Source organism: Epinephelus lanceolatus, chromosome 13 (assembly GCF_041903045.1).
Source record: "Epinephelus lanceolatus isolate andai-2023 chromosome 13, ASM4190304v1, whole genome shotgun sequence".
NCBI classification, from domain to species: domain Eukaryota; kingdom Metazoa; phylum Chordata; class Actinopteri; order Perciformes; family Serranidae; genus Epinephelus; species Epinephelus lanceolatus.
Genome location: NC_135746.1, coordinates 40,358,312 through 40,385,484, shown reverse-complemented (window position 1 = coordinate 40,385,484; position 27,173 = coordinate 40,358,312). Strand labels below are relative to the sequence as shown.

The window sequence follows — 27,173 nt, the reverse complement described above, 5'->3', positions numbered from 1 at the left end:
TTCCCCTCGGCTGCTGTCTTTATGGGCAAGTTTACACTGGAATCAGTTTGTGTCTGGATAACAACATGGCCTCTGGAGACAGTTTGAGGAAATTTGCTGCACTGATTGGAGTCTTTGTAGTTTTAAAGGTAGGGAATTTTTTGAAGTATTTGAAATAGAGCTGTGTTATGAAACAGAAACTGAATAAAAAAAGTCTTTATAGAGGGGTTTAAATTTAGACATCTCTTTTTCTGTGCTAGGTGCAAGCTGTTCCAACACTTACCGGTTGGTTCGTATTAACTTTATTCATCATGTGCACATAAACCTAGCTTGTATTTTGCTTTCTAGTTGTAACCGTGAATATATATTCCAGGTGATGATGCAGATGCTGGTGAACTTAGAGATGACATACTTGAGATCAACAGAGGTATTCTTTTTAAGACCTGTCTCCTGTCAGTACATGCTTCATATGCTTTGTTGTCTGATATTTGGATGTAACAAAAATGTATTTCTCACATTTTCAGGGTTAAAACACCTGTTTGAGGGAGACATTGCTGGTGATGTAAGTACACAGAGTGTCTGGGTAGGGATCATGTTTGTCATGAACTTAAAGGTCCAGTATGTAGAAGTGAGGGGGATATATTAGCAGAAATGGAATATAATATATTAAGTGTTTTCTTCAGTGTATAACTAGCTGAAAATAATGGTTGCATTTTCGTTACCTTAGAATGACTACATAGGGAGGGGGTCCTTGTCTACAGAGTAGCCCAGAACGGACAAACTAAACATTGGTTCTAGGAGACCTCTGGATAATTCAGCTCCTGGTAAAAACATTTCCTCAACGTAAAGTTACATAATTAACGTAAAGTTTCAGATGTAAGGTTTAGGCAAGTAAAGTTACTGTGGTTAGTTTTAGTAAAAGAAACAGGACTTAAACTCAAACTTTATTTATTTGTATAGCACTTTTCATACATTAAAAATGCAACACAAAGTGCTTCACAGAATAAAAAACAAACAAAAATAATACATACATATTGAAAACCCGCCCCTCCCACCCCCACATATAAACACACACACACACACACACACACACACACACACACACAGTCAATATAGTCAATAACATGGCTGGGCACTGAGGAGGACGTGTCTAGTACGTGTCTTAAAATGAATTCACATGGTTACGAACATGTGTCCAACAGCTCATTGGTCACATGATCGTCGCCTTCGAAAATACGTGGGTTATACATTAATTATTGGCTTATGATTACATGGGATATGCATGAATTTGGGTGCATTAGTTTTTGTAGGAAAACGTACAAACAGATTATGAGAACAGCCTGCTCCAAGATATGAAACCTCTGTGGATAATTTGGCTCCCAGTAAAAACCTCCTGAACTATGAACACTGAGAAAATTTTAACCAGGAGAAGTTTCAGCTGGTTGTAATCTGCAATTCACTACTAGTCACTACTAAATCCCTCTAAATCTTACACACAGGACCACTGAATGCTCTCAATGCTTTTATTGTGTCTTGCAGGCCAGTCGGAATGCAATCCTTGACCAAACAAGAAGATGGAAGTTTCCCATCCCCTATATCTTAACGGATTCTTTAGGTACACTGTGCACAATGACGTACATTTTCACCAACATGTATTGGATGAGTGGGTAAATATACATGTACTGATTTGAAAATTATTTTCTTTCATTCTAGAACTGAACGCTAAAGGTGTGATTCTGCAGGCTTTTGAGGAGTACCGTCTGAGATCCTGTGTGGACTTCAAGCCCTATGAGGGAGAGAGCAGCTTCATCTCCTTCATCAAGGAGTCTGGGTGAGCTGCCGCATTCTGCACTGACTCAGGAATGATGTTGGCTGTTACACAACTTTATAGGCCACACTGTCACGCCACCAAAGGCATACAGAATCAAAGATAAGGGAATGCTGATGCAGTAAAATTCTATTTGGAGTTCACCAACAGCACCTTAGATTGTGCTATCATTTAAATTTTCCATTTCATCACTTCAGATGCTGGTCATATGTTGGAGATGATAAAAAAGGCCAGAATGTGTCCATTGGGGCCAGGTGTGACACTAAGTCCATTGTGCAGCATGAGCTCCTCCATGCTCTGGGGTTTTACCACGAGCAGTCTCGCTCAGATAGAGACGACTATGTAAAAATCCGGTGGGACCAGATTGAAGAAGGTGGGTCACATTTTTTGTTTAATCCACTCACCTAGGAACACTTTAACAAGTCACTGGCCAGACTCTGTAACATTTTAGGAGTATTTAAAATGATAACAACATTTCACAGTTCAGATATGCATTAAACACATTTCATATTCACTTAATTGAACAACTAATTGTTGACAAAGATTATTTCCCCATGAAGTTTCAATCACATAGAGTGGGAGCAACCTTGTTGTCATGAAAATGTAGACATTCCAATCTACTTTTCACTGTGCTTTAAGGATTTAGGGTGATTTGGTGATGTCTAGTGGTGAGGATTACAGCTGAAACTACTGTACATACACTGATCAGCCACAACATTAAAACTACTGACAGGTGAAGTGAGTAACATTGACTATCTCATTACAATACAATGTCCTGGCATGTAGTCAAGTAACCCCCCCCCCCACCCCCAATGGCTATGGATGGATTGGTGGTCCATGCAAAGCGGCATCCACATGAATGCCAGGACCAAAGGTTTGCCAGCAGAATATTTCATTGTAACGAGATGGTTAATGTTATTCACTTCACCTGTCAGTGGTTTTAATGTTGTAGTGTATCAGTGTATGTTATGTGGTAGCACTGTTAGAGGGAGTTGACATAGTGTAACATTACGTTACTTTCTCCTCACAGGGATGGAGCATAATTTCAAGAAGTATGAGGATGACTTCATCACTGATCTGAACACGCCGTATGATTATGAGTCTATCATGCACTACAGGCCGCTGTCCTTCAACAAGAATGACAGCATACCCACAATCACCACCACCATACCATACTTTAATGAAGTCATTGGCCAACGGCTGGACTTTAGTGCTGTAGACATTGCCAGACTCAATCGCATGTACGACTGTGGTGAGTGTTGTTTCCTTTCACCTGTCTAAGGGTTAGAGAAAGGCAAATGGTTCTCACCATATATCCTAGCAGGGAAAGAGGTTAGGAACCCGCAACATGCAACACTTTTGTTTTTGCTTTCATTTTTCATAGGTTTAACTTAAAGATCAAATACTTTTTTTTATGCAAACAAGACTTGGTTTTCTCAAATTTTGGTTGCAAGTGTGTGTGACCATCAAGCCACACCTGTGTGGTAATGATGCTGTTTAATCAGCATCTTAACACCTGTCAGCTGGATGGGTTATCTTGGAAAAGAAGATGTGCTCACTAAGAGATTTCAACACATTTGAGAGAAATAAGTCTTTTGTGTGCATGAAAAAAAAGTCTTGGCTTTTTTAACTGAAAATGGGATCAAAAACAAAAGTGTTAAATTTTTTGTTCAATGTAAATTATGGATTTATTGTCACACTAGGCCTAAAATACATTCATGTTCTCCCCTTTAATCTGCACCAATAGAATTATCACCAAAATCTGTGGTCCCCCTTTACTTTCCAAAACTTTTTGTTTATTATGCAGCTTGTTCTGCTGCCCCATAGGGGCAACTGAACTCAATAAATGCAACTTTTAGAGACCCACTAGAGAGAATTTTACGTAAACATCCCACTAATACTTTGTAGATTGTCCATATCCCCAATTAAAACCAAGCATGTGCGCCTCTCTGCCCTCTCTGTAGTGCTGTAAGTTTTGTAATGTAGGTGGATAACTGTTAATAATTGTCTTGTTCCAGCCAACACACACACTCTGTTGGACCAGTGCTCCTTTGAGCTGATCAACATCTGTGGAATGATCCAGAATGAGGAGGACAACGCAGACTGGGTTCAGACGCTGAGCAGTCCGGCAGATACAGATCACACTCTGGCAGGGCGCTGCAGAGGTACTGAACTCATTTTCTAGATCATGTGCAAAAGTTTATCAAACTGTAAAGAAAACATCTTGTAATTCAAGAATTTTGACAAAGAAGTGTCATGCAATCCAGCTCCACGTGGAGGCTGTTTGACTATGTGGGTATAAGCAAAAATTGGTAACACTTTATATTAAGGTACTGTAATAAGCACAGATTAACAGTTAATGAATACTTACAAGACGGTATAAGATGCTTATTAACACTAATAAGACTAGACTAAGTGTTTATTACAGCATAACTGACTGAGTTATTATTGCTTATAGGAGCATTATAAGAACTTAACAGTCTTAACAGGTAACAGTCTATAAACCTATACTAAATATTAATAAGATGTCTATTTACATTAATTATAATTTATAAGGGTTAATTATAGAATAATAACCACATTTATTACTGGTTTATAAGACACTATAAGACCCTATAAGATGAAATTAATAAGGTGTTTATTAACATTAATGAGACTATAAGAAGTTAATATAAATGCCATATTACAGTTAATAAATGCTTAATTATGCACTTATTAATAGTAAATAATGATGCTTTGCAGCTACCACATCTAAAGTGGGAACAGTGTCGTATAAAGGTTAATAAACTATTAATATGCACTTATTAACATCTCATAATGCGTCTTTGCAGCTATCAGATCTAAAATGGGAACAGTGTCATATAAAGGTTAAGAAACTATTAATATGCACTTATTAACAGCTCATAATGCGTCTTTGCAGCTACTGGATCTAAAGTGGGAACAGTGTCTTGTTGACATTCATAAACTCTTTATTATGCACTCATTGAGGTTAATAATTCTATTAATTATGCACCTATTGCAACATCCAGATATCAATCATTATTTCAACATTAAAGAATTCTGATGCCTTCTTTTCAATGTTATTATTTTCTTTAGCAAAGGATCATGGGAATCTCATTTCCTCAAAATGGCATACTAAGACAAACATGAGTTATTTGAACTTAAAAATCTGAGCAGATTGAATCAGAGTTAGCTGCTTTATTCACTTGTGATGAGAATTCAGCCTACCAATGGTGGTGAAAACACAACATAAGGACATATTTCCTTTTCATATTGATTTTTAATGCAACCACCATTGTCAAAAATAGGAAAAAAGGATTTGAAACCCTACTAGTTGAGTTCTAAAAAAAATGACCGATCTGAGTTCATTTGGCTTTTTCAAAAGTTTTGTTACTTAGATTGACTGTTCGTGAATACAGTGTTCCACAAAGCTCCCTGTAACCCATCAGTTTTCTGAAAGTGAGTAACAAAAGTCTCAACATTGGCCAGGCCACAGGTGGCCAGGTCAGTGATGTCTTCAGGTCAGTTGCTTAGGTCAAACATGGTGGCAGCAGCCTTCAAGACACCCTCATCAAGGTTGCCAAACCGCGTGGTGAGGTTGTCACATAAGCCATTGATTAGTTTATCTTTCACTTTGTGGAAGTCATCATCATCCACTTGTTTCCTGTTGAGTTTTACACCAGAGAAGGTGTTTCCGGGAAAAGGTCCCACTTCATCCAGGAACTGCTTCAGATGCCGACCTGGGACTGTCTGAAATACAGAAGAACTAAAAAAACTTCCACTGACACGATTGCTCTAGGGAGTTTACTTCGTTTACCTGCATGGCTACAAGAGGCGGGGTCGTCTTCTGCAGTCCATCTGACACCATCTGCAATGTCAGCACATCCCTCTGAAAGAGCAGGCTCAGAATTAAACCCATAAACACATTTAACATAACTTCCCTTGTTTTTAATCCACAGCCTAGTAGGGCTGGGCGATAAATTGATTTTATCGATTAATTCGAATTTGTAGTTTAGGCCGATTTGTTTTAATGAAAATCGAGTTTCTATTTAAAACCCGCCACTGCCGCTCCACGCTGGGCTCCCGTAGTTCAGAGTGGGCTCACCCCTCCCCCCGCGTGGTTGATACACAAACAACATGGCAGCAAGCGCTGAAGAACTCGTTCTCAAGAAAGGGAACGAGTTCTTCAGCGCTTTTGTGTGCTCACCTGTGACTGTGTCTGTGTGCTCACCTGTGTCTGTGTGTGTGCACGCATCAGGGCCAAACTCCGCCGTGCGCAACACAGAGAGCAGAGGAGGATTTTAGACACGCACCGTGTAGGGACAGAAATGACATGCCGTTGTGTAAATAAGATAAATAAGTGTTACCAACGCCAAGCTGGCAGACCCCCGAACTGTAGTAAAGGGACCTCCAAAGACCATTAGCTCTTTTAGCTTGTGTTAGCTCGTTGTGGCAACAACACATAAACAATGGGACTTCGTCTGCGTTAAAGAACGGCACTTTATTTTCAGCGCTGCAGGGATGATGCACTATGGGGTGCCGTTAGTGTCTCACACTGAAAACAACATCAACATTTTGCCACATTTAGCTTCAAACAATGTTTAAAAAAGTGTTGTGAATTTTTTAACGTCACCTTTTACCACATTTACAGCAATATTTGTTAACTTAGAAATATATTAAATAGTTAAATCTAAATATTAAATGTGGCACCTAAATGTTAAATGTTAAATCTAAATATTAAATCTAAATCTAAATGTAAATGTTAAATCTAAATATTAAATCTAGATCTAAATCTAAATGTTAAATCTAAATATTCTGGGTGAAACTAAATATTTCACACTTTGGTACTGCCGGTCACCGGAAGTACCAAAATAAAAGCTCGAGATGGTCAGACTGTGTTTATAGAATCAAATAACGAATTAAAACCAACTTATCGGGGGAAATGAACACTTGAACATACATTAGCGTGATAATAACTACCTAAAATAACAAGAAACATGTTTGGAGAAATTTTATGTGATGTGTACTTTGAGTTGTTGAGTTGTTGTTGTAAATGTGGTAAAAGGTGACCTTAAAAAATTCACAACACTTTTAAACATTGTTTGAAGCTAAATGTGGCAAAATGTTGATGTTATTTTCAGCGTGAGACACTTTACAAATGGCACCCCATAGATGCACAGCCTCTCTCATCAGTGTCTGACTTTTACATAGAGGGAAATAACTCAAAAACAGCATGCAGAACTGTGTAGGCTTCTTCACTGTGGCTGCTTGATGTAAACAACCGAGCACATGCCTCACTTTCTTCCTGGAGCGCATCTGTCTGACGTCACACACCACACCCGGCACACTAACGTCTCACACCTCCTACATCAACTACACACACACACACACACTCACTCTCTCTCTCTCTCTTAATCGCAGTCAAAGTCACTGTCTCTGAGTGTCAGTTACCCACTAAGGTTCTGCTAACACATACTACTGTTATCTGGGTGTTCATTATACTCAGCTTACCTGTAGGAAATTTAGAAACACGACTGGCTGCTAGTTCAACCATGACCTTCATCTCTCTAGCTAAAGTTGGTAGCCTAATTATTACTGACTGAATGAACCGAGTACACCTCTTCTGATTAACTGTAATGTTACCGTCATTATCATTAACATCAAAATTTAGAACTCCATCATGTACATGATTAGCTGAGTTGCTAGTGTTAGCTATCGCAAAGAACTAGAACTAGCTAAAAATCAACAAGCTAACATTAGCCTAGCCTACTTTAACACACTAACTTACCACAGGGGCAGAAACAGATAAAACATCATCTTCAGAGTCCCGATGCCAAGTGTCACATCCTACTCCAACTGGAGCGGCACTGGAGGAGTTTGCATCAGTTGTTTCAACCATCTCAGCATTGCTAGGTTCTGTGCTCTGATGAGGAGTGGCAAGCATAGCTGGCAAGTGGCACCCAGCGTGACCATCATGCAGTGAGTTGAGTTCCTTGTGTGCACGCGTGCGCGTGTGGAGCCAGATCAGGTGCAGCAAAAGCCACTGTATTTTTGTTGTTCATAAGTTTTTATTGAAATTATTCAAGCGACGTTCAGATACCCATACGTAATGATGTTTTTTTTTGTTTTGTTTTTTTTTGCTGTGCCGGAATTGTCCCAGACACATCATCTTTGTGTCCCAGTAGCAATTTTTGTAGTCCCCGGGACGTTGAGAAACTGTTAGTTTTGAGTCCTTAGAGCATATTAATAATTTATTAAGCTTTATACACACTGTTCCCACTTTAGATCCGGTAGCTGCAAAGGATCATTATTAACTATTAATAACACCTTATTAATTTAATCTGATAGGGTCTTATAGTGTTTTATAAACCCGTAAGAAATGTGGTTATTGTTCTATAATTAACCCTTATAAATCATAATTAATGTAAACAGACATCTTATTAATTAATATTTAGGATAGCTTTATAAACTGTTATCAAGTTTCTATTAAGTGCTTATAATGCTCCTATATGCAATAATAACTATGTTAAGTGTGCTATAATTGACACTTCTATAGTCTTATTAATGGTAATAAACATCTTATTCTGTCTTATAAATGCTCATTAACTGGTTAATTGGTGCTTATTAAGCATTAATTAACGCTTATTACAGTACCTTAATAAAAAGTGTTACCCAAAAATTATGTGTTTTTTCTTTTTGCTTAAGGTAGGGTAATCTAATAAAGGAGGGGTGAAAAAAAGGGTGGAAACTTCTGATAGAGACCCCTATACATTCACACAAAAAAGAACACAGTAGGACAGCTGACACAAATAAAAACTGAGTGAGGCTGTTTCTTTGAGCGGGATGATGTGAGCTGCCTGACCACAGATAGGAAGTAGGAAAAGACAAAGAGCAAACTTAAAAAGAAAAAACGATTTCTCATGGACACAGCAAGAAAATGCTCATGGGAAATTTTTGGTGCAAACAAGCTCTACCACCTGAAGCTGCTAATATGCTGCAACATTGAGGAATTAGTAGAAGAGATTGTGTGCAACTCCAGGAAAAAGGAGTGCATGTATGGTCAGTGTGAAAGGTGTAGGCAGAACAGCTGTCCAGTTACTGTACCTTACAACCCCACAGCCATGGTTTTCTACTCATAGTAGTCAGAGAGTGGCAACACTGTCATTCAAAAGGGAAAAAACAGATGGAAGACCTAATCGAGCTGTTCAGTCAACAGCTGACAGAATTAAGAGGCATGTTTTAAACATTAAAGCCAGTCATCAAGTCAGAAGTGCATAGTGCAAGTGACTCCCGGTTTGGGAGAGGACGCTGGCCCTTTTGGCTGCTGCTTCTCCCTCTGACTAAAAAGCTGCTGGAAACTATGGTTTTGCTAGTTTTTCCCAGAGGTGGGAAGTAACTAATTACATTTACTCACGTTACTGTAATTGAGTAGTTTTTTTTGTGTAATTGGTAATTTTTTTCAGTAGTTTTTGAAATCTGTAATTTTACTTTTACTTAAGTATATTTTGACTAAAGTATTGTACTTTGCTACATTGGAGATCACATCCGTGACTGAGTAAAAAAAACAAAAAAGTTTTTGGCTAAATGGAAACCAAAAGGGTGAATCTTGGAAATCTCGCGTGGAATTGACCCAGAACAAGCGGCCGGTGCCGGCGAGTTACTGGAGAGAGAGATGGAGGAGGGTGGGAGTGCTTCATCAGAAGCACAAGCTGACGCAGCAGTTGAAATGAACGAAGAAACGAAAAAAAAAAACCCACGTGCACAGTGCCGTTTATAATTGTCGGTCGGAAAAATGCGGCCCGAGCTGCGTTCTTGTGTGCTCAGCTGTGTGTGTGTGTGTGTGTGCGCGCGCATGTGTCGATGTGTGTGTGTGTGTGTGTGTGTGTGTGTGTGTGTGTGTGTGTGTGCGCGCGAGAGCAGGGGAGGATTGTAAAGGTGCGACCATGTAGAGACAGAAATGACATGTCGTTGTGTAAACAATATGTCATCACGTTTTAAGGTGAAATGTTTCACCGTATAACACAATAGATAGCATATCGTTATGTTATTATATGAAGCGTCTGTCAAACAAAATAATATAACTTTAGTTTAGGAAGAGATAAGATGGAGCCCTCTCCTCTCCTCTTATATGCTTTACACACAAGTGTATGAATTGACGTGGATATGAAGCATCCGTAGCGCCAAATAATAATAGATGGTAGTTTCTAAAGAACTAAGACAAAAAAAGAAAAATAAATCAGCAGGAGCAGTCATATTTCAGCAGTGGAGCACCACTGCTGCTAGTTGCATATAGGGGAAACACTGTTGCTCAATGGATTTGTTCTGTTTTGGAATACACAGCATTCTTCCAAATTAGTGTTAGTGTAGACTATTTTAATATTCAGAATTTTGCTTCGACAAGCTCTCTCTTTTTTGACCATACACCTGTTTTCATCCCTGAGAATATTGCCCAACAACATTGCTCAAAAAGTTGCAAAAGTCTAACAGTTGTGCTGGTGATTCAAAATGAATGAGGGCTGCGCAATATTAGACAAAACTGACAATGCAACGACGATTTTGTATACTGTGACATGTATTGCAATAACTTGAATAGCACTATTTGGAAAGAAGTCATCATTTGGGATTTGGAAAGGCTGTATTTGCATGAAATATACATTTACAATCAAACTGTCATGGAAATTGAGAACTTCACAACCTAAAGTATTAACCAACAAAATAAGTATGGCATATGGCCTTTGACTAATATTATACTGATATGATGAACTTACACTGCGAGTCTCACAATGTGACTATTGCACAAGAACACATTGCGATGATAATGCTCTTATGATATTGTGCAGCCCTAAATTTAATTGAATTCTATGGTTCATCATAGTAAAATAACCAGTTTTTGGATTGGATTTATGACCCCTGGACCATTTTTGCACTGCATAGGAGTGACCCCCATCAAGTTGTTGGAAGTAACTAAGCAACTTCTACTCTAAGTACATTTTAAATGAACAACTTTTTACTTGAGTAGATTTTTAGATGGGTAGCTTTACTTGTACTTAAATAGAATTTCATCAGAGTAAAGGTACTTTTCCTTGAGTTAAATTTTTTAGTACTTTTTCCACCTCTGGTTTTTCTCTACTTGCTTCTGGTGGTTCCTGGTGCTGTCTAAGTTCTGTAGAGTACCCTATTCTGGTCACTGCCTGTCGCGGCGCATCACCACAATGCTTTGACCGTTCTGCCTTGTTTGACGTCACCCCTACATCCACAGAGAGTCTTGACGCAGGTTTTTCCACAACTTCACAGATGAAAACAGTATTCCCTCACTCTGGTCTGACTGCACCTCACGCTCTTCCGCGCTGTGCCAAAAATTACACGTCATCCGAGCACTCGTCACAGGAGGAAGTTAACATCCTGCCACTGCAAACTTCCGCCTCATGGACTTCAAAACAAAAGCCTCTCAAAGCCTGCGTTAAATTTTAAACTGCTTCAACCTCACCCCGCATGTGAATTCTCCCACCCACAGCCATGGCCACACTCTGGACCTGGTTTGCTTAAACCCCTCCCTCACCATTCAAGATCTCTCCCTAACCGACCTCACAATCTGTGACCACCTGGCTGTCACTATGATTGTCGACGTCCCTGTCCCTAACCTCAAACAAACCTAACCTTCCGTAACCTCAAATCTCTCTGTCCCACCTCCCTCTCATCCTCCATATCTAGCTCCATCACTAGCTCCTCCGTCCCCACAAATCCAAACCCTTCTGACCCTATTGACTTCTACAATCAGACTCTCTCCACCTGCCTCAACAAGCTCACCCCTCTCAAGACAATAACTGCCTCTTTCACTCATTCCTCTGGTTCACCCCAGAACTACATAATCTCAAAAAGCAATGATAACTAGAACGTCTCCACAAGAAAACCGGTCTCACTGTCCACGCCCAAGCCCTCAAAGACCATGTCATACTGTACAAAACTGAACTTAACAATGCCCACTCCAGGTTTGTCCTTGCCTCAGACTCTGGTTCCCTCACTATCCTCCTCCTCCTCGGCCTCAGCGCCGCTTTCGATACCACTGATCATTCCATCCTAATCAACCGTCTACAGTCATCTCTTGGTATCACTGGCTCGGCACTCACCTGGTTCACCTCCTACCTTTCCGATTGTCAGCTCTACGTATCCATCAGCAACTGCAAGTCCCATATCACCCCAGTCACCCTAGGTGTACCTCAAGGCTCTGCGCTTGGCCCCCTCCTCTTCATCCTCTACATGTTATGCCGACGTCACCCAGCTATACATCTCCACCAGATCCATCACTCCAGACATTCTTTCCAGTATCACAAACTGCCTGACTGACATCAAATCCTGGATGGACAACAACTTCCTGAAACTAAACAGCAATAAAACAGAACTCATCATTACTGGACCCAAAGCTTTCCTACCCTCTCCTCAGGACTTCTCCCTCCACATAGACGGTCACAATATCACTTCCTCCCCCTCTGTACGGAACCTCAGTATCATAATCGTCCCCACTCTCTCCTTCAAACCCCATATCAGCAACATCACCAGGACATCATTCTTCCATCTCCGCAACATTGCCCGTCTCCGCACCTCCCTCACCCACTCCACTGCAGAAATACTCATCCATGCCTTTATAACCTCCAAACTCGACTACTGTAATAGCATTCTCTATGGTCTTCCCTCTACCAGCCTTCAAAAATCACAACACATACAGAACTCTGCTGCCTGGTTACTCAACCGCGCCCCCTCCAGAGACCACATCACCCCTGTACTCAAACAGCTTCATTGGCTCCCTGTCCAATACCGCATCTGGTACAAACTCCTCCTCATCACCTACAAAGCCCTCAATAACCTTGCCCCCTCTTATCTCACTGACCTCCTCCACCGCCATTCCCCCACCCACCAACTTCGCTCTACTGACTCCAACCTCCTGACCCTCATCACTAGAACCAAGCACCGAACCTTGGGGGACCGAGCCTTCGCCACCACTGCCCCAACCCTGTGGAACTCCCTCCCACTCAACATCAGAAATGCAGACTCCCTACAGATAAAATCACTGTTAAAAACCCATCTGTTCAAACTGGCCTTTTCCTAGTTTCCACCAGTCACTTTTCATTTTTAATTTTTATGCGGCATGTCAAGGGACTATATTCAACTTATCTTGCATTGTAACATGCATTATGACAACTTAATAAGGTTTATATTTGTTTATAAATGAAGTGGAGGAGCCTACAAGTGTTTTGTTTAGTTTGTCTCAGAGGCTGCAGAGGGGCTCCGCAGCTCCGCTCAGCTGTCTGCTGCTGCTGTGAGAGATCAAATTTCATTGGGGGCAGGGAAAAGTGCGAGGGAGTCAGCAGTCATTCAGTTTGTTGCCCTAATTACTGGATTACTACTGTACTATACAGTATATACTATACTGTACTATTACTACTATTATTACTGGTTTATCCAGTTTGCCCTAATGTCTTGGTGTCCTTCTGCTTCTTTCTTCTTTGTGAGAAGTGTATCTTTTTTGCCCCATTAAAGGTTTATTCTTTGTGTTAATTAATATTAACTATTATTAATATTAGAATAATTGGTTATGGTGACCTGCCTGACTTCATGCCTTCTTTTCCCATGTTCCTCTTGTTTCCTTTCCACACCTTTATCTTGTCAGGTAATTTGGGACTCAGGTTGGCTCAGATAGAGTGGCACTACACAGTTTTTTGACTGCATTTGATTTGTCCTTAAATAGGTTGTCTTAGAGGCTTGAAGCGGTTTTTTGGTTTATTTTTTATATAGTCAATTGGGGCTGTTGTATTAGAATATTTTCGCATTTCTTCTAGAATAAATAAGTTCATTTTTATACAATTCTCATGGGATCCCTCCCTTTTTTTTTAGTCAATTCAAGCATATCTGACTGCCAACGGCATACCTGAAGCCAGAAGGCAGCAAGATTGGTTCTTATAACTGCCTTACAGTAACGTGTGTATTGGCGGTTAATACAGCATTACTGCCACCTAGTGGAAGTAAATAATTATATATATCAGTTCGGTTAGATATTTGGCCTTAAATCAAACTGGTTGGAAAATGTTCAAACCGGTACAAGCCTACACCCCTCTCTGTTTCATCACAGTGTCCTCATCCAAACAAAATGGCCTTGCTGCAATATGGGAACATCTCAGATCTGTGCTGTACCACATCATACAGGACTACCCAGTGTTGAGGGTGCTGCATTTTCTAAGTGACAGTCCCTGCATGCAGCACCGGCAGCATGGTAACCTCTACCTCTTTAGCACAGAGGTTTCACACAAAGGGCATGGAATTTCTTTGAGGTGAACCAATTAGAGGGCACCCCTGATGGAGTTGGAGGAGCACCTTAGAGACAAGTAGATGACCTTTTCAGCAAAGGCCTTCACATACCTGATGCAAGGTCTCTGTTCAAAATCCTGGCCAGAAGAGAAACATCCATCAAGCTGTTCTATGTGGAGGAGGAGGATATTGAGAAGGCATTGAAAAGCCTCAGAACATTGCACTGATTTCCTCAGCAATGCACCTCCATCAGGGTGTCACACTGGCAAGAGGTAACCTGATGTGCCCTGATGTCAGATGCATGAGTGCAACTACAAGGCTTAATTGTGAATGCCATGACTCCCAGGTCTTCAGTTTTCCCTGTGACCAAACTTCAGTTCAACTCAGTAAAGTTCACTGACCCACGCCAGAGGTTATTGGAAGGTAGTGTGTGGTCAGATACGACAGTGACCTCTGCCCAGGGATTGTGATGCCCAGATCAAATGCATGCACAGCATAGGGGAGAACAGATATTTTTGGCCTGTGCAAGAGGATACACTCTGGTATCTGTATGATGATATAGTTCATTTTATCCCTGCCCCCCTACCAGTCACTGCCAGCCATGGAGATTCAGAGAGACAAATGAGCAGATCTTATTCAGTAAAATGATATAGTCTTGACTGTGAAATATGTTATTGGATGTGCTGAAATGTTACCTATCTTCACAGTGAAAATGAAGCCTTGCGCATTTAATATGTGATGAAGTTTGCATGGCCATTCTCAGTCTCTTAATTGACAAAAATTAACTATGCAAGTTTTTTTACCTCATTGCCTCTGATGAAATGTGTTACCTCCTTCAATGTGAAAATGAGGCTTTTCACTTTGATATGTGATGATTGGTTTGTATGGCTGTGCAGTATAGGCAGGAGAATGTGAGTCCTGTCATCCATTACTCTCGTCAGCCCTGTTACCTTAACGTCAATCCTGTTGTCATTAATTTCATAAAAATTGTGACCATTAAAATGGACTTTTAACTGTTAACATTATAATTTAAACTATATTATATTTTGGAACAGACCATTCTTTCAATATTTCTCTTATAATTTTTTTTCTTAATAGACATGTGATCATCATGCAAAATTAGACTGCACTTGATAATCTGAATGAAAAATATAAAATTGGAAAAAAAATCCACATCTGAAAATAATCTCATTGAAGGCAGGGACTAAAGTACTGCTCCTAAATGTGCCATCTATTACATATGTCTACTTGACTACTATCAAAATTAAGGAAAACAGTCATAAAATATGAAATTCCGCAGCCTGAGATGGCACAGAGCATTCAGACATATCTACATATTTAAAGGATATCATATGAATCATTGTATAAGGTTATGTGCAGGACGTGATTTTGCCAAGTATGACATGCTCCTGGATCAAGCTCTGTACATACTCCACAAGAACAGAAAAATGTGTTATTTTTCTTGAGGTGGCAAGAGCAAGAACAAAGTTCTTTCTGGCCAGGACATTTTATACTTCATGAGAAACTCAAGTGCAGAACTCCTGGAAAGTCCTCATAGGCCCCTCCCACTGCCGCATATGTCACACATGCTTTTCCGCATTAACCACGCCCACTTCAAATTTCTGACATCATTTATTAAATAAATGCTCGCTGAAATTCTCCATCATTACATATAAGTAAATTTTAATTTGATTATAAACAGTTTATTCAGGTGCCTATGTTTTTCACCATGAATACTGTAGGGTTTGATTAGCTCAATATTAGCAGAAAGTGACGTTAATAAGAATGATTAAACATAACCACTTTAATTATTCATCCAGCGATATAATTTCATAGTCAGACTAATAAAACCACACCTCTTGTTGATCAGACAAAAAAATGTTTAACGCACTTTGGGGAAATTATTAATTATCAGATGTCAATTCAAATAGAGCTCAAATAGCCAGGATCTTTGCACCCGTAAAGTGACTGAATGTAATCTTACAAAAAACCAAAACGACGACTTCATAGGCAAACATTTATTCTAACTACTGACACAGAAGACCAAGACACAATACAACTAACAACAAACAAGACAATGAGTAAATGCAACTATGAGTGGAATGAAATGAATACAGCGATGCATAATGAATGAATGAACGAATGGCCAGAGTGAACCAGATGAAGCAATGAGCAATGGTGAGATAATTATCAGAGGAAACTTTGACATGGACCTGTGAAAAGCACCATTCAACAGCTGAGAGGCATGGGAAGCAAAAAGGGAAACATCTGAAAACTTAGGGGAAATCCTAGTTTTATATAATGTTCCCTACCATACTTAAACTACGCATCAAACCCCAGCAAAGGAAAATGATGTTGTTTCACCTGAGTTGTAGCAGACTAGAAAGAAGATGCTCTGGAGGGGGAACAGGAAAAGGCAGTGTTGCTCCTTGGTGTTGTCCTTCTTTTCTCAGTCGAACTCCTGGAGCCTTTGTTCGCTTATGGGCATTCCTGAGCCCAAATGGCAACCTTGGCTCGGGTGAGCTTTTGCCCTCCATGTCGGTCATCTTCACACACCCAGTGTGGGCATGCAGGAGTCTGCCTTTCTTCAGTCCTGACCTTGTTGGTCCAGGACACAGGAGTTAGGCAGACTTTGTGGCATGAAGTTCTTTCTGTTGGTTCTGCTCGGGATGCAATCAAATTGTCTGGCGGGACCATGCTAGGATGGGGCCCAGCATGGCCCGCCGGCTTCTCAAAAGTTCTTCTTCCAGATCTTTGTTCCTTTCTCTCTCTCACTTTTCTTTAACCTCACTGATCTTATAGTTGTTTCAAGGGGTTGAGACTGGCAGGCAGGCTCCTGCCTCTGCGCTGTGATTGGCCTTGCAAGCTGTCTTCTCAGGTTGATGTCCAGTAGGAGCAGTTCAATGTCACTGGCGGGACATTTCACTCCTCCCCTCCTGCACGTTTGCTTAGTTTAAAGTTTAATTTACTTTAATTGCTTCCTAGATGGTTAATGAAGCTTGGAACATTTCTAATACTTCCATATTTATCAATGTGGCACTGTCTGCTATTGAATGGTACCAAACACACATTGTCTGCAACAGGATATTACCAACTTATAAAAGAGTGGTCAACAGACACTACTAATTCAGACTGAAATGTTATACATGGTGATCATGTTATAACATCATAGATATATGTACATGTGTATGTATATGCACTGAAATAAAATAGAGAGAAGGGTGAAGCATAAAATTACAATTCAACATGTTGGTTCCTGGAATCCACGTTTCTGTCTTTCCTCTTAAAAGACAACTGCAGGAAAAAGGGGGTGGTATCACATCAGCATACAGTACACACAGACGTCTGCACCCTAGGGGACCTGGTGTTGAGTGACATCTCACTTGGATCTTCTTCCTGGGTAACACCAACATGTTAAATAATAAAGTTTTGTTTGAAACACCTTTCAGACCATGTGACTGAGTCTGTCTCAGAAGTGACCCAGTGGTTGGTCACCGATTCGTCTTTGATGTCAGGAAGCTGAGTGAAAGTCCATTGGTGTGAATCCAGAATAAACAGGCTTGATCACCCTACATGATCCTGGATAAACATGTCGATGATGGTCCTGGATAGAGTTGCTTATGTTGTTCCAGGACCACAGGGGCGCCACCAGGAATTTTGGGCCCTTGCTTGCTTTTTTTTTTTTTTTGCTTTTATTACCAGGTCACTTAGCTATGTTCCTTCTGCCAACGGTAATTAGCCCTTTGGCTATAATTGGGTGCATTTACATTTGATTTTTAAATGTTTATTAATGTACATTGTCCCTCAATACCAAATAAAGGTAAATTAAATTAAAATGTTGATCCTAAATAGAATCGCTGATGTTGATCCAGGGCATCACTGCTATGTTGATGTCCATCCATCCATCCATCCATCCATCCATCCATACATTTTCATCCGCTTATCCGGGGACAGGTTGTGTGGGCAGCAGGCCGAGCAAAGCACCTCAGACATCCCTCTCCCCAGGAATGCTTTCCAGCTCTTCCTGGGGGACCCCAAGGTGTTCCCAGGCCAGACGAGATATGTAATCCCTCCAGCGTGTTCTGGGTCTGCCCAGGAGGCATCCTAGTCAGATGCCCGAACCACCTCAACTGACCCCTTTCGACGCAGATGAGCAGCGACTCTACTCCAAGCTCCCTCTGGATGTCCAAGCTCCTCACCCTATCTCTAAGGCTGAGCCCAGCCACCCCACGGAGGAAACTCATTTCCACCACTTGCATCCGCGATCTCATTCTTTCAGTCACTACCCAGAGTTCATGACCATAGGTGAGGGTTGGGACGTAGATGGACCAGTAAATCGAAAGCTTTGCTTTCCGGCTCACCTCCCTCTTTACCACGACGGACAGGTGCAGTGCCCGCATCGCTGCAGAAGCTGCACCGACCCGCCAATCCATCTCACGCTCCATTCTATCCTCACTCGTGAACAAGACCCCAAGATACTTGAACTCTCTCACTTGAGGCAATAACTCTCCCCCAAACCAGAGAGGGCAATCCACCGGTTTCCGACAGAGAACCATAGCCTCACACTTGGAAGTGCTGACCCTCCCAACTGCTTCACACTCGGCTGCAAAACGCCCCATTTCATGTTGGAGGTCACGGTGTGATGGAGCCAACAGCACCACATCATCTGCGAAAAGCAGAGATGCAATTCTGAGGTCCCCAAACCGGACCCCCTACCAGCAGAGAGATACACTCGTCCCGAACGCAGATATTACTTTTTATGTTTGTGGAGTCAAAAATGTGACCTTGGTCGCAAGTTAAAGATGTGTTGCCACTCAGCTGTTTTCTAGAAATTTCTCCTCTCAGTTTATACAGGAGTGAATGAGGAAAAAATCGGCGCTCTCTTCGCTTGGGAACTCACTGACCCAAATGTCTAAGTGTGAGTGACTGATGGTGACACCAGTACGACCAGGACAAATGTTCCTACGTTTTTTGGTATAAATTGTGTATGTACAACGAAAATTGTGACCTTGGCACCCAGTTAAAGACAAAAGTTTTAGACTATTTTAGAGCCCTCTCCACTCTAGTTTACAGCTGACAATTTCTCCACATTTGCTTGTGGTACTTTCAGAGGCACAGATTAAAAATGGTAAAAGATATGATGAAAGATGAAAACATGAGTGAATATATGAGACCTGTGGCAACATTTCAACGTTTAAATGGAGTCTGTAGCACAAAGTATGGAGAAGCTGTATGGACTCCAAAAAGGCCAATGTTTGCTCCCTTTCTCCATTCATTTTCTATGGGACAGCTTGAGGTTTTGTTTAATGTCACCTTTAAGAGCCCCTAAAATCCAAAGCGTTCAAGTAATGACAAAGTTATTCAGAAGATCTGTTCAGCAGGAGTTGGCCTGGCATGTGTGCGAGTTTGAAGCCGATGCGATAAACGGTGTAGGAGGAGATATTTTTTTAAAAAGAGCATTTTTGAGGCTAAATCTTACTTTGAAAGGGCAAATAACTCACTTCCTGTTGGATTTAGGAATGTCAGTGTATGATTTGTAGGTCTTGATGAGACGAACAAGTCAGTTTTGGTTTGATCTCTCTACTACATTCCTATGGGCCGCAGCGGTCATTTTAGTGTGTCTAGGTGGCGTCAGAGCCCATTTTTGTCCTTTGGCCGAGGTCCCTAAGTGAGCTCCCTAATAATGATGGTCCTGGATAAACGTAACCAAATCTATCCAATATGCTAATGTTCTGGTCTATTTTACTTTTAAGCCAATCTAGTTAGCAAGCTAATTTGCTAACTCCGCTGTATCTTATAAGATTCTTGTTTAATGTTACTGAGGATATTGTTTAATTGTATTAACTTCAACTTGGTTCAACTTTAACTTGGTTAATTGCAATGTTGGTCTAGGAACTCAAAGTGGGACATAGATGAAGGAGCATGTCAAATCATGTTAAGCGAGGATAATACTCATGCTTTTAAAAAGTATGTTATCCACACCAGACATTTTTTTCTTTTGGGGCTGTATTCACAAACATTCTGAGAACACTCTCAGAAAGCTCCTAACTTAGTCTTAAAATCTTTGGTAAGGAGTCCTAGCTTAGGAGTGATTTAGGAAAGTTCTCAGAGCAACGTTAAGCAAGGAGGGACAGAAACTTTTATCTCAGTGAAGGCATGTGGTTGATCCTGTTGCTAGGTGTGATGCTTGCTTTTAACAGATGGAGTTGGTTGTCACAGACACACCCTTTCGTGAGCCTGCAAGGTTTGGACACCAAGTGGAAATTAAATGTACTGCTGACTGTGAAAGTGTTCTCATTGTTTGTGTGATCACTCAGCTGATGGAAGGTTGAGACAGATTGAAGTAATCACTGCGGCACTGTTGCATTTTTCCAAATATCTTGGTATTGATCACTTTATGTCCAGCATTATAGTTTTAGGTGGGAAATGTGTACGTATCCCTATCAACTACACAGTATTCCTACACAATCTTGTTTGTTGCATCTCATTTACTCACTGTCATCCAGTATTTGGAAAATATTTCTCTGACCTCTTTGTCACTTTCTTCTCTCCTTAAGGAAATCTTAAGCCTCTTAAAAGTCCTCTGCCCTACCCCTAACAGTTCTTCACCTTAGGGGTTATTTTAAGGTCTAAGATGCGCTGTGAATAGCATTTATCAAAACAAGGTCTTGGTCTTAACTTCAAGGGGAAATTTAGAAGAAAGAAGAAGAAAGAAAATTTCAAAATTCTAAGAATCGTCTTAGAATTTTGTCATTAGGAGCAACCCCTAGTACTAGGAAGCTTTGTGAATGCGACCCCTGGTTATTCGGCTCAACCCAAATAACTCTACTTTTATGATAGCATTTAGCCGCGATGCCAATCTGTCTAGTGTTTTTTAACCTGCCTTAGTCAAAATCTTAGAGACTGACAGACAGTACATGACTATCTTGTTCAATACTGGCTAAAATCTCATTAAATTTCATTTCTTACAGCACTATTAAAATGCTTCTTACTTTGGGTAAATGCTGTTGTAACAAGATATGAAAAGGCCTACTGTTGTGCTGTAATACCAGTCATCATTATAATTCAGTTAATATAACATGGCTGCTTCCTCTTCTAGATTCGGGCTACTTCATGAAGTTTGACACATCTTCGGGCACAGCTGGGAGCAGTGCCTTGCTGGAGTCACGTATCCTCTACCCCCAGAGAGATGAGCAGTGCCTGCAGTTCTTCTACAAGATGACTGGAGCAGCTGGTGACAAATTGGTGATATGGATCAGGACAGATGATGGGACAGGGACTGTACGCAGTGTCAAGAAGATCCACACTATTACAGGTATTTTATTTTGTGACTGGCACATCAAAATCTTAAATGAATAAAACTTTCTGTCCATGTGGAGTTCATTGAATTGTAAGACAAATATGAAAAAAAATCATTCTTTAACATTGAGTAGGTTATAGTATACTTTTTTTATGACTAAATAATGCTCAATACATTTACAATGAATCACCTGCTTTTTGTCATTCAGGTAATGGAGATGCTGCCTGGAAAATAGCCCATGTGACTCTCAAGGTGACAGAGAAGTTCCGCTATTTCTTCCAAGGCATCAGAGGATCATCCAACTCCTCGGGTGCCATCTTAGTTGATGACATCATTCTTACTGAGACCATTTGTCCCAGTGCTGTCTGGCAAATCCACAACTTTACCAGCATTCTCGCCACCACTCCTGTTGGCAATCCAATTACAAGCAAATGCTTCTACAACTCGGAGGGCTACTCAATTGGTATCAGTGTTTACCCAAATGGAAGATCAAGTCCGTACTCAGACTATGTTGGCATGACCTTGCACCTCTGCAGTGGGGAAAATGATGCAGTGATGCAGTGGCCAGCCAAAAACAGGCAGGCGACCATTGTTGCCATGGACCAGGACCCTGATGTAAAACTGAGGATGTCTTCTACAAGAAGCTTCACCACAGGTAGGCCCAGATTACTAATATTTGGGCAAAAGAGTCAGATCAAAGGGTTGGTTTAGCTAAATTACAGCAAGCAGAATATAACCATACAGAGAGTTTACTGAATAAGCCAGGCTTATTTAAGTTAGTCTGATTCATTTTCAATCAATTCGGTTCCATAAAGCAAATTTAACATTGTTCAAGCTCGGTTGCCAAGTAAACTTTCGTAGGTAAACTAACATGGTCAGGCTAAGCTGGAGTTGTTGCTCAACCAGAGTTCCTGTAACACTGACTCAACTGGAAAACAATGATTTTTACCAACAACTTTATGGTGTGCTGCCTCATTATTTTATTTTTGTTGTTTATGTTTATACAATTATATTAACTACTATTAGGTAGTAAAGTTTAGAGAAAACCAACGTAAATAAACGCATGTCATGTTACGCATGTCAGTCTATAGGTTAATGTTGTACTCTTCAGCGATTATTGGTGAACGAGCAGCACCGCTTGCTGGCTCCCACGTTATCCCGGTGGGGGCTAGTGCAGAGCTCACCGAGTCTATGGAGCACTGGACTAAAATGAAAGCCTGCTTGTATTTCACATAATTTCCTTAAAAATTAACTGGTAAGTTACTGGTTAATCGATGTCGGGCTTGGGCTATTGAAAGCAAATTTCAGAGAAAATAACATCCTTGGTTAATACATTTATATAGCCTATTGCACAAGTAAACTTATAGATTTGCAGCCTTCTAATATCTAGGTACTCTTGTGTATAATATTTGAATAACCCATAGGTTTTCTGTTCTTACTGTTTGAATGTCAGATTTACTTAGATTGTATCAAAATATTTTAATAGGCTACATTTTAGCTTAGTTGCTACCTATGCACTTTTTTCGGTTATAATATGTTTAAAATCACATGTTTCTAAAGGTAAGCGCTGCTCACTTGCGGTAAACACTGACAGTCTCTCTTTAGCGCTGCTGTTTGTCATGGTGTATTGATTTGATCAATCCAATGTTTCAACAATTATTTTAACCATTTGGACCTGTGTTGAAGTAGTCTGATTGCGTTAACTTGAATTGAACTTTATGGAACCGCTTTAGCCTTGACTGATTTCTTTGGTTCATTCAAGTCAGGTTTTGGATTTTAATCCCCAGTTTTCTTAGCACTTTTGGTGGAACGGCCCATAAACTGTATATAAAGATGGACAACATGACAGCTTATACTTGTGCATCAGCTCAATACAGAGCCTATGCGATGGTGTGTCTGTGTCACTCTGCAGCAGACATAGGGGAAAGTCACATATGTGCAAGTCACAAGCAAGTCTCAAGTCTTTACCTTCAAGTCTCAAGCAAGTCCCAAGTCAGTTGTGGTGAGAATCAAGCAAGTCAAGTCAAGTCTGTGCTATAAGTCAAGCAAGTCAAGTTGAGTCATTGCTCAGGTCAAGCAAGTCACAAGTCAAGTTTTATTTCACATACAGCAAGCATCTCCTCACGATCCGCTAGCTACACGTCCTCTGAATATGCTGTGAAAAAGTCTGGTCTCTGTAGGCAGCCCAGGCTCCGCAAATGGCAACAAAATCATTTAGGTCCAGGCTGCACCAACCAGCCAGCGCGAGACCAGTGAAAGCAAGCACACACACATGAATGCAGTGCCCATGTCTCACAGTCTTGCACACACGTGAACGCGGTGCCCAGAGAGGCAGTTAGAGCTACAGGCTACGATGACAGGGCTCTACGCTAACCTTTTTCACTAGGAGCACATGTGCTCCTAGTGAAAAAAATGAGGAACACAGAAAGAAATTTAGGAGCGCAGTGAAAATTTTAAATAACACATTTAACAGGAAAACAACAAAATACAAAGGCTCTTCTGGAGTCACCCTCTCCTCCATCATGTGTTTGGTAAGGGCCCAGCACACACACACAGGGCTACATTGGGCCTACTGCTCTACTATTAGACACAAAGGATGTCTTTAGTCCACTGGCTTTTGTAGTTGAGTCGCCTGGCACACTTAACTGAGTTCATCGGATGAACTCTTTCACACATTTTCCCCACAAATGTGACACACTAATGTGATGAGCACAGGCCTATGGTATTTTAGATTGTATAATTTTGCTTCGTGGCTAGCTGAGTTTTCCTCTACTCATGAAGCCAGGGACAACAGCAATATTTAACAAAAGTAATATTCCAAAATACGGCCCCATTACAACTCACAAGGTTCACCGACAAAACAACTCTGTTATGCTAGACATGTCTTCCAAACAAATACAACATGCTAACATTATTACATTGTATAAATTAGCCTAGCAACTAGGGGAGATTTCCTGTAGTCATTTGAAGCCAGGATAATTCACACACAAGACTTCAAATGCTATATTGTGAGCGCTTTATCGTCTTCACAATTTACTGTTTTTTATCTGTGAAATAAATGAAAGCTTCGTTTCCACTGAGGTACGGCGTTGATTCAATGCAGAAGTTAAAGTCCCACTTATGTGGGGCATTAAACAAACTAAAAAATAAAAATACACATTAAATAAATTTTTCCCAAAAATGGTTTCTGTCATTTATGGTAGTTCTTACCACGCTGATGTGTGGTCAGGTGTTTATTTTTGTAGTTAGTTTGGTTTAAATTAGTCATTTAATGCTATAAAACAGGGATTTTACAGCATGACAACTGTGTGAGCCAATCAGTGATACCACGGAGATTGCTACTGTGCACACTCTGGCTCTGAATGACGTCACCAGAGCAAGATGGCAGCGAACGTTTCCTGGATATTTTAGCTCCACTTCTTCATCTTTATATGCAGTCTGTGGTTTTGCCTCCTCTTCCCCTCCTATCGGATGCCATATGTATGGTTCTACATTTGTCTGGTTCACCCCTGAAAGCCCTCGATTGTATCCTGGTGGCTGCAATGTATTCATTAAAACATTTTTGACAGCCTCCTTTTCCCTTTTTTCGGACCAAATTTGTTAATTTTGAGCAGTCTTTCTTTGCATCATCTCCCACCCTGGCATCCTGTGTAACCACAAAAATGTGGAATTCACAAATACATAATGTTAGTTTTCTTCTTTGTTATTAACCCCCTCAGACACTGATCCTCGCTGGAACAGACCAACAGCCACTTCAGGGGCAGTGTATGATGCCAGCTGCCAGTGTTACCACAGTCAGGATTATGGGTGGAGCACATTCATTTCTCACAAGCACCTGCACACGAGGAACTACCTCAAGAATGATGACCTCATCATTACTGCTGACTTCAGTGGTGAGAATCACACAACTTGACTCCTCTACCAAGTATACTTGATCATTCCTTCATCAGACAAATAGTCTGCCACACAACATTTTTGTTAACTTGTTGTTTTGTTAGATTTGACCCACCTGATCAAAACTGAGGTACCTATCAAACCGGCCACACCAAGCAATGACATCACAGGAGAGAAGTCACTCAGCAAGGTGGAGATGAGACCTGAGGCTCCAAAACACAGAGAAGCACGTGCTGTCAGCCCCTGTCGTCCCAACCCTTGTTTCAATGGCGGCGTGTGTGTTGAAAATGAAGGGAAAGCCTCATGCAGGTGAGTGTTTGCAAGGGTGGATATACAGCACAAGTGTACTTGCACTATAAAATGTGTACATATTTTAACTGTGGGAATTTAGGAATTTTTAGAGGACTGGAGATATTTTGGCCAATCCTCAATTCCAAAATAAATGAATTTAAATTTACTGTTAGTGATGCAGCCATAGGCTAATGCTAGAGCAAGTGCTTACATAAGGCTTGCACCCATAAGTGCGTAAAGATTATGTGTAAATATCTATACCACTCTTATGTCTGTGTGTTGAAGGGATACTTTGCTGACTTTTAACCAGCTTTGTGTCATGTGGATAGTATGTGTAAACAAACTAATAAGTTTCTAGTCTAAGTTCCTCGGGTAAGCTATTCCAGAAGATTGGAGCCCTAACAGCAAATGCCCTGTCACCCTTGGTCTTCAGCTTCAATTGGGAAATAGCTAACAGGTTCTTATCAGAGGATCTCAGGTTACAGGATGGAGAGTAATGACTGAGAAGCTCAGCCTTGTAGCTCAGTGCCATACCATGCAGGGCCTTAAAAGTCAAGACAAAAATTTTAAAAGTAATTCTAAACCAGACAGGCAGCCAGTGAAGGGAAGCTAAAATAGTACATCACTACTGCCCATACTGTGATGACAGAGAGCCGGTTGAAAAGTTTCTCTTTTTAATGCACAGACATGAGAGTTGTAACAACCTTTGGAAAGAAAGCAAATACGCACATATCCAAAAATGTCAAACAAGTCCTTTAAAATTTCCCAAGGCAAGAGTCAACCAAACAGTTTTATTCCCAACAAAAACACAACTTCAAAAGAGTAAGTTTACTATCTTTTCCAATGATGACACTCCACATTTACCTCAATGAAATACTGGGGTTTTGTATGTATAAATGTCTGGCCGCTACCTAAGTTACTCTTGCTAGCCAGATGACACAGGCCTCAGATTGGTGAATGACCAAAAACAACCCAAAGTTTAGCATGCATATTTTTGCGTGGACACTTTCAAGGCATTCAGGACACTACTTTTCATTAAAAAAAATCTGTTTGATGATTTTCAGGTGTGCATCCAGCCAGACCACCTACTACACTGGTAAGAGGTGTGAAGAACTGAACATAGACAGAGGCATTCTGGGAGCTCTGATTGGTGGTGCAGCAGGAACTGTAGTTCTGACACTGGCCATCTTCACTGTCATCAAGAGGGCTCAGTGAAACATATTTAAGAGGAATAATGTGTCCTCATTAACTCAGCAGTGAAATCACAGTGAAATGATGCCAATACTGGGAAGAGAAGTATTAGTATCAGATTATAGGCTCATTTTTGGCTTTTATCTGATGCATTCTTTAAAAAAACAAAAAACAAAACTCTAGACTGAGTCTTGAAATCACTTTAACTGTCACCTTTTTTTTGTTCTCCCAAGCTAACATTTTGCAGGGTGTTTTGACTTTAATTTATATGATAAAAATATTCACGTGATTAGTTTTAATCATTGTTAAATTAATTGTCTGATTTGGATTGAAACACTTGAATCTGGCATAGAAAAATGAACAATAAAGATGTTATATAGCTTGTCTTTA

At 40.6% G+C, this 27,173-nt stretch overlaps 1 protein-coding gene across 1 annotated transcript; it reads left to right on the top strand.

Moving 5' to 3' along the window:
* On the top strand, nt 1-27,173 carry mep1a.2 (meprin A, alpha (PABA peptide hydrolase), tandem duplicate 2). The gene is made up of 14 exons (XM_033647837.2): nt 1-128; nt 240-264; nt 353-406; nt 504-541; nt 1,519-1,594; nt 1,693-1,810; nt 2,005-2,180; nt 2,838-3,059; nt 3,826-3,972; nt 21,207-21,422; nt 21,616-22,062; nt 25,127-25,300; nt 25,406-25,610; nt 26,657-27,173. The coding sequence occupies exons 1-14, from the start codon at nt 66-68 to the stop codon at nt 26,805-26,807; spliced, it is 2,112 nt and encodes a 703-aa protein (XP_033503728.1). The 5' UTR covers nt 1-65; the 3' UTR covers nt 26,808-27,173.